This window comes from Topomyia yanbarensis, chromosome 2, assembly GCF_030247195.1.
Source record: "Topomyia yanbarensis strain Yona2022 chromosome 2, ASM3024719v1, whole genome shotgun sequence".
Classification (NCBI taxonomy): Eukaryota; Metazoa; Arthropoda; class Insecta; order Diptera; family Culicidae; genus Topomyia; species Topomyia yanbarensis.
The window spans coordinates 273911951-273921171 of NC_080671.1; the positions used below are offsets into that span (position 1 = coordinate 273911951).

A 9221-nucleotide genomic window follows, 5' to 3' on the forward strand; every position below is an offset into this window, starting at 1 on the left:
GCGATAGTAGTGCTTTCTTGTGTTTTCATATATGAATATTGGTCGGTCGGTTTTTCTCATCATTCGTATTCGTTCAAGCACTAGCAAGCAGCCAGTCCACCGGAGGAAAGCAGTTGGCGATGATAACGGTCCGCAAAAGTGCCCCAGCTACTGGTGGCCCATCGCAACCAACTACCGATCAGGAACTGTCGCCATGCTAGTATTTCGCCCCAACTAAAGGGCAACGGAGCAACTAATCCGCTGGCTAACATTCCAGCGTCTGGTTCGTAAGGTTGTGTATTACTTCAAAGTCGAGCTACGCTTACAAAACTCAGCCGTAATGAAGCCACTGATGCCTACTTGGTCGGTTTGTGGGAGTGGGCGTAAATTACAATAAAAGCAACGGTTCTTTTCAGGACCAATCAATTGTGTTCTAGTGAGAGTTAAACTGAAACTTTTATTTTAAGGTGTGTAGCAAATTTTCAACAAGCAACATAATACGTTGGGTGGAAAGAAGTAGCTTGCACACGGAACAAAAATTTAAATTATCCTCTCGCTCGTTTCGTGCACTGCTTTTCCATTCCTTTCTACTGTTATTATCAGTATTACCAAAACGAATGTGTTGTTGCATGTGTTTAAGAGAAACGTTGAAGTCGCATGCTTCTATTCAAGCTTTTTGGCAGCCCCCGTGAACTAACTGCATGATTTTTTGTGCAGCTCCGTGCTAGTAGCAAACAAAATGGCCCTACCAGTGTCTGATTTGTGAGATTGTGCAGGATTTCAAAGTCGAGCTAAGCTTATAAAGTTCAGCCGTAATGGTACCCGAAGAAGCCAGTCTTGTCGTTTTGTTCGAGGCTACAAAACAGTTCGCCAGGCACGTAACTATCATGCCAAAAATATCCAACGATCCAGCGCATCACCATCAACACCAACGCCGATACCAAAGGTTCTTTTCAGAACCACCATTATTACCATAGAGAATTATTTGAAAATTTCCCATTCAAACGTGATTCTGTTGAATATTATTAGATTTAAATTAACGTCTCGAATTGAAATCACGACGCTCCGGTTATGTGACAGACATTACCCACCCATCTTTTTTTATTGTGACCACGACACCCCATTTCAATATTTCTGAATGAACAGAAGGTCGAGTTTGGAAAGTTTGTAACTTTCATTGTACTTAACCAAATTACACAATGTTCGCACTAATGATTCAGAAATATGATCAGGAATCTTCTGTTAGATTTGTAAGTATGTATAATTTACATGAATAAAGAAAAATTGATTTTCAGGAATCAATTATTATCTGTTCTTCCATTGGCCAGTACTACGCGACTTCCTCATGCTAACAATTAATTTCATCGTTAGCCATCTCCCTCACCAAGGCCAACAACGCCAACAAAACCGGTCCTTTTCAGGACCACCATCATTTTTGTAAAGAATAATTTGAAATATTCCTCGCCCAAATCACCTTTTGTCCGAAAATTCCAATGAGTATCAACATATTTGAAGAACGTGTTCCTTATGTATTCTACATCTCTCCGGTTATGTCGCAGACATTACCCACCCATCTTTTTTAACTACCGTCGTGTGGGGTATCTTTGCGCACTTTTTTATCAATTTTTAATTTTGACGAATTATAACTCCTTTAATAATCGATGGATTTGTATCATATCAGCACAGATTTATCGTCATCGTGTATGTATTATTTATGCCAAATATGAGTAGAATTGGTTTACACATAAAATAGTTGTTCATATAGCGTTCAAAATATTTTTGTGGACTAGCTGGGGGCTACTTTGCACACTTCTTGAATACGATATAAAATAAAAATTAACCAGTTTTATTTACTTTCATTGAAATATCATTAATTTATACTGATACCAGAGGCTTTTTCAACGATAAAAGATCACGCATTTATCGCATTTCCTAAAATAAGGGATTAATTTTAATTCAACATTTACAAAGTTTCTTGTAAGAAAAACTTGAGTGGGTTGGGACTGCTTATTGTTTTTCGTATAGAAAGAAGGAAAATGATGAAAAATGGCAATATCAGTTTATTTCTAGTATGTAAAAATAGGTTTTAAAGAGCATTTAAAGATTTTTTGAATTATCAATTAGCCACACGGTGGGATTGAAAATTTTGCAAAATAAAAAAGGGAAATAAGGGGCTATTTATGACGTATATTTGAGTACTAAATTGATGGCGTAATTAGTACACAAGGCCACGTTCTCAAGTTATGCACTTTTTATGTCAAGAATTCCGAAATAAAGGTTCGAAGAAAGTTTTTTCGCGGCCAACATCACATTATTTTGCAACCACCAACTTTGGAGGTTCAATGTCTTCAAAGAAATTATACAACATAATACAGAGCATCTCTTAAAAAACAATTTTGGTAAAATTATTCTCTTGAACATAATCACGGAGAATAAACTTAAAACATTATTTAGAGGCTTGGTATCTTCGGTAGAGTTATATTAAAAACAACTTTTTTAAAAACTCAAAAATCTTCAAATGCTCATAAAAACCGATCCTGACGTACTAGAAACAAACGGAAAACCGATTTTTATTCTTTTTTCTTCTTCCTTCCGAAAAACAGTATGTGGTCTCGGTACACTTAAGATTTTCTGTTTTGTTGAGTAGTCTTATTTTACGAGCCTCCAATCACTTTTATCGACCCTTGAAGTGTTCTGTTTGTTTTGGTAAACAGTGTTAAGAAAAATGACAAAAGGCATATGCAACATGTTTAAAAGACATGGCTCTACAAATGGCAAAGGTATAATAAAACTAATAAATATAATATAATGCGTCTGTTAGTAAATATGTATTGAAAAACTAAAGTGTGCAAAGTAGCCCCACATATCGAAAGTAGCTCCGCACGACGGTATGTACAAAATTTGTAAATAAATGTGAGATCAACGATCAGACAATGATTAAATAGAGGAAGACATCAGAATTGTCAGATTCAAGCTAAACTTCATGACAATAATTCTCGTAAACAAACGAAATGTATGGATAACAATACATTAATGTTCAATTATTAAAATATCAAAAAATTGCAAAAAACTATCTTCCCATGAAAAAACCGTCTAATCTACTCCGATGGAGTGTTTCTCCCGAACCCGATTTTTTGTTCCACCGCCCACGATGCTAATAGCTCTTAGGATATACATGCTCGCAAGCATGGCCTGGTTCCGCTTTGAGCTCAGCGCAGCAGTTCAAGCTGGAACGCCCTATTCTCTTACTACATCTTGCACTTCCGACGTTCGGTACGATCTTTGTCGTTACATTAGTTATTGTCGCCCTTTTTCTAACACACGTACTCGAAATGGCTGTTATAATTTAACCTATCGTCGAGCATAACACCCAAGGGCTTCTGTGCATGCATCGATGGTAATGACGCTGATTACGACATGCTGGATTTTTTTATGATTGCTGACCAGCATTACCTCCGTCTTGTGATGAGTTAACTGCAATTTGTCATCAGTCATCCAGGTTTCAACGATAGGTATCTGTTTCCTACATCTCCATGTCCTCCAGAGTCTCGCCAGTTATCTTCAACACCATCTGCAAAGCCGACTAAAGGGAGTACGGAATCTAATTGCATCACGAAGAAAGGTTCTTCAAAATTCACCCGTTCAACCGATCGTTATCAAACTTTTAGGCAATAAAACAAAACAATTTATTAAACTTTTCCGTGTTCGTTTTATTCAATTTTATAGCCATATCCAAATCCACGATCCTTTCTCTTAAAACTGCTCATAAGTTCTTTTTCAACATTTGAACCAACTTGTCTTTGTGTTAGTATCCATTATTTCCTCATTTCTTCTACCGGTTTCACTGCCTTAGGATGCTTCCAGAGTACCTGCTTCATGATGCTTCGGTATGGCTCTATTGGTTGCAATTCTGATGCGTTCAGAGGATTACGATCCTTTGGCACGAAATTGATCTCCTAAAAGGTACCAGACTGAGTCCGGCTAGCGGAGGGTTATTGTGAGACCTCAGAGGTGAAAGTAGACGCTTTTAGAGGTATTCTTATACACTTGAATGTCTCTTTCCGCACGATCAAATTGCTTGCCAAATCATGTAGTTTTTGACAAATTTTGATATCTACCTTCTAACTCCTTCAGAGATGTTGAACTTATAACGTGCAGAGAAGAAAAGAAGCGCAGCACATTGCTGGAAAACCGCTTTCACATAAGTTTCGTAAGTCATGACGAGACAATGCGGTTTCGCGGATAGATGAATATAGAGCGTCTGTGAATTTTATACGTGTGTAGTCTTTCGTGTATTGCATCTTGCACAAATCTTTTGCCTAAATGAAGTTTTTTCACGACGTCTTGGGATTCCTTCATATTAAACGGTGATCCATTTTTGCACTTTTTTTCTTCTTATCGCCGGTCACAATCCGTTGTACCTATTCGAAACAAGACTTATCGTATATTAGATCATTCCTAGCTACTTATTAATGGAACGGCGAAAGAGATTTAGGTTTTTTAGAAATATGCGCAAAATTTATAAGTTCTTAATCCATTTTCGCAACGGTTGCACAATTGATAGGAAAAATTTTACAATTTAAACAGTACACATTCAAAAAAATTTTATAATTTTAATAAAAACTGCAAGGTGTACACAGTACGATAGTCGATGTAAAACTGTCTATTCAATTCTTTATCTCTGAAAGCTGAACCAGCCAGCTGTTCAGACAGGGTTGTAGTACTGGGTGGTCACCACAGTTCTTCCCCCTTTAGTCCAAATTATTGTACATCGATAATGGCGAAACTTCACTGCCATATATATAATTTAATTCACGGAAAAACTTAACTACCGTTACGATTCAGAAAACGACAAAACTTTACTGCCGCAAAACTAATATTTTCTTTTTTTATTGAAGTAAACGAAATCAGGATCTTCTAGACGACGCTTCGTCCTATTCGAACGACGCAAACAAATAGGTTCACGGCTTAAACTCGCTGATGGATTCGTACACTGTAGCGCAGACGTGCCTTCCTGGGGGTCCACTACCCTGTTGCCAGGTGGTAAACTATTTCTCTCCGAATCACCATCGTCCGAATCACAAACCATTGGTTGATCGTTAGGTGAACCTCTATAAATGAATGAATCTGCTGCGAAACCATAAAAATCGCTAGCTTCGTCGTCAATGTCCTCTTGCTGATCATCCTCCCCCCTTCTTTTTCGTGTTGGGCTGCTCGCAAAAATTAAAGCTCGGCTCTTCTTGCGAGTGCCAAATAATTTAAGCTGATTGCGGTGCGCCAAGTACACCCGACCTCCAACGGAAACCTGAAATGTATTTAGAGAAATACGTCTTAAAAATTTAGCTTCAAGCCATCGTCTAATATCGGTTGTTCTAAAATTTTTATAATAAATTAAATCCCCTGGGCGTAAAGAGTCAATCCAGTCCCGGGTTCGATGTTGTACTTTGGTATCATCGTTATGTACAGGCATATTCACAACTTTCTGCTTCGTCATATTATTCCTAAAACTATTTCTAGGGTGGATTAAATCCAACAACGTCTTAGGCTTAAAACTAAACAGCCTATTGGACGGAAACGAACCATCTTCCAAACATGTGTTCCTGTAACTAAACAAAAAGTACGAAACTAAGTCTTCCGTACTCGATCCTGCCATTTCCGGATCCAACAAAAATTTGTTCAAACCTTCTTTCACCAATCTTACCATACGCTCAGCTTGTCCATTACTTGATGGCTTATATGCTGGACTTTTCATCACTTGTATGCTGTGCTTCGGAAAGAAATCAATTAATTCTTTAGAATTAAATGGAGGCCCACCGTCCGTAACAATTACGTCCGGTAACCCAAACCTCGCAAAAACGCTGATAAACTTTGACTTTACCCTCCTGGCTTCAGTACCAAATTTCATGTACTCTACTTCAAGCCATTTTGAAAAACTGTCAACAATCACCAGGAAGGTTTCCTTGTCGAAATGAAAAAAATCTGCATGAATGCGACTAAACGGTTTTGTTGTAGGAATCCAGTTCGAGTGAGGAACTGGCTTAGAAACAGTATTCATTTGGCAACACACGCTGCATGATTTGACAAAATTCTCTATGTCACTATTCATGCCATACCAATAAACTACCTTTCTTGCCATCTGCTTGATCTTAGTTATTCCGGAATGGTTTTTGTGTAAGAGCTTCAGGATCTGCTTTTGTAAACTTGCAGGTATAACGACACGATCCTGATACAACAAACACCCTTCTATTACTTCCAAATCCTGGTGTTGTGCGTAAACATCTAACAACTTACGATCCATCTTCTGTGGCCAACCATGTTTCATGTAATAAACTATCTGTTGCAAAAACTTGTCTTTTTTTTGCTTCATTTGCAATCAAAACATGATCCACCGGGAAGTCATCGGAAACATTTATACTTTTGATGAATTCTCTTTGTAAAGAAGCTGGTACATTTTCAGGCAGAGGAAATCGTGAGCAAAAATCTGCATTGCCCATTTTCGTTGACGGTCTGTAAACAATGTCAAAATCATAGATATTAAGTTCAAGTACATATCGCTGCAGACGTGTCACAAACAACGTATTCTTGCCTTCTTTGCCAAAAATACCAATCAAAGTCTTGTGGTCAGTATACACAGTAAACTTCTTGCCAAACAGAAATTTGTGAAACTTTTTAATGGTGCTCACAACTGCTAAAGCTTCCAAGTACAAAATTGGGTAGGATTTTTGGGCATTCGTTAAACTGAAGGAGGTAAAACTTATTGGCCTCTCATCTCCTTTGATTTGGTGTGCGATTACTCCTCCTAAACCATAGCTGCTAGCATCCGTTATAACGACAACGGGCATACTAGGATCATAAAACTCTAAAAGCTTTGGGCTCAACAAAGCTTGCTTACAGTCTTGAAAAACTCTGCTACATTCAGAGTTCCAGACAAACTTGACATCTTTTCTGAGTAGATCATACAAAGAATAAAGGCGGGCGGACAGATTGGGCAGAAATTTACCGTAGTAAACTAAACCCAAAAATGCCTTCAGTTCAGAAACGTTATTTGGAACCTTGGCTTTCCGAATTGTCTCGACCTTTTCCGGAGATGGTAACAAACCTCTGTCACTCAAATCATGGCATCAGAAATGGCAAACTTGAAACAAACCACTTGCATTTTTGCAAATTAACTTTAATGTTGACTTTAGACAAACGCTCCAAAACCAAATTATATAAATAACAGCAAACTCCATCGATACCTTTCAAAACTTGATCCATGATCCGTTGAAATATAGCTGCACTAGAAGAAGCACCTTGTGGCAAACGATTATAAGTAAACAAACCTTTGATTGTATTAATCACCATTATTTTTCTGGATCGTCTTGACAATAATAATTGTGTGTACGCACCGGCCAGATCTAAAGAACAAAAAACTTTGGCACCAGCCAATAAGGCAAACAAATCTTGTGTTAGTGGGAGAGGGTAAGTATCGGGAATCAAAACTTTATTGATGGAAACTTTACAATCAATGACCATCCTAATACCACCGTCTTTTTTCACCACAACTATTACCGGAGATGCCCATTCACTTGCATCTGTTCGCGTTATGACGCCATCTTTTTCTAAACTATCTAAATGTTCCAAAACTTTGTCCTTTAACCTGAAAGGAACGTCATAAGCACGTTTAAATATCGGCGTATGCTCTTTTAGAACTAGATCAGCCTCACACCCATTTATTGGCGTTGATAAAGACTTAACAAAAACATTGGCAAACTTACTTTGTATCTCTGCAACGATCTGATCTGCTGAAACCGATAGTTGATTAATATTGTTTCCGAAAGCCTTCCTCCAATCTGGAACAAACACATCCAACCAATCTCGTCCCAGTAATGGAGTGAAACCACTGCCGTTTCGCAAAACAATTAGGTCAACAGTCTTTGTGCGTCCATTCAGCTCGACCTTAACCTCAATCTGTCCTTCAACCTTCAAACGGCTTCCATTGATCACTGCTAACTTCTTGTCGCATCTTTGTAGCGGAATATGATCGAAATCTCCCTCGTACATCTCCAAACTAATTACGGAAACTGCAGCGCCACAATCAACTTCCATTTTCAACCTCAAACCGTCAACATAAACATTGCGAAAACATGGTTCGTTAATTCTGTTGATCGATGGGATTAGCATACAATCCATCTCGTCATCCGAAACAGATCTGTTTAAACGACGTCTCAAACTTTTCTGATACTCAGTCATCTTGGGCTTTTCTGCAGGAGAATCGACAAACTTGACCGTCTTACTCTTGTTCTTCAAGTCATAACAAAAACGACGCGTGTGACCTTTTCTACGACAGAAGTTGCAAAACAAAGTCTTTGTCCTGGGTGAAGAACGGTTCCTGCGACCAAATGAATCAGAACAGCTTCTGCTTCTCTTTCTAGCCGGCTCTCGACTTCTTCCCCGTGAGCGATCTCGGGAAACTTCGAAGCTGTCACGCCTTCCTAATCTGTTCAAAACGCTTACACGATTGGAATCGCCAGAGATCAGTTTAGCTCTCGCTCCTGCTAATTCTCTGTTTACAGTGAGTTTCTCCGCTTTAGCCAGCGTTAAATCCTCTTCATCGAATAAACGCTGCTGCAAGTCCTTGTCGCTAATACCGCAAACCAATTTATCGCGAATCGCCATGTCCTTAAACTCTTCGAAATGACACATCTCTGCCTGGAGTTTGACAGCGAGTAAAAAATCTTCCGCGCTCTCACTCGGACCTTGGACACGTTGGTAAAACTTGTAACGTTGAATCAAATCACTTTCCGTTTTATCATACCGCTTCCTGAGAGCGCCCGTAATTTCCTTGAAAGACACGGTCTTTAAATCCCTTTCGGGAAAAAGAAGCTTCAGCTCACTGTACACTTCTCTACTGCAAGAAGCCAAAAACGACACTTTTTGATCTTCCTCACTGGTCACTTTATGATGCGCAAACACCCAATCCAGTTGCTCCAGAAACTGCGCAAACGGAATCGTTCCGGGAATGAACGGTTCAATTTGATTCACCAACGGCATACTTGACATAGTGAGATATAAACAAAATAGTGAAAAAGAAACAAATATAAAAAAATAGTTTAATTTTTCTTTTAAATGCACAAAACTGAAATATTTTTTTTTACAGTGCATGCGGGAAGATCGAATCAAAACAAACTAAATTCGACTACTACCCAAACAAACAAGTTGTTCTGCAGAATAAACACGCGATAAACAATAAACTTTACAAG

The 9221-nt window shown here is 38.5% G+C and overlaps 1 protein-coding gene across 1 annotated transcript; it reads right to left on the reverse strand.

Annotated features, from left to right (window-relative positions):
* Nucleotides 1-2574: 2574 nt before the first annotated feature.
* Nucleotides 2575-9087, reverse strand: LOC131683158 (uncharacterized). The gene is made up of 2 exons (XM_058964989.1): nucleotides 7737-9087; nucleotides 2575-5284 (listed from the first exon to the last, which is right to left on the reverse strand). Exons 1-2 carry the CDS (start codon nucleotides 9019-9021, stop codon nucleotides 5238-5240), a joined length of 1332 nt encoding a protein of 443 aa, XP_058820972.1. The 5' UTR covers nucleotides 9022-9087; the 3' UTR covers nucleotides 2575-5237.
* Between the last annotated feature and the right edge of the window lie 134 nt (nucleotides 9088-9221).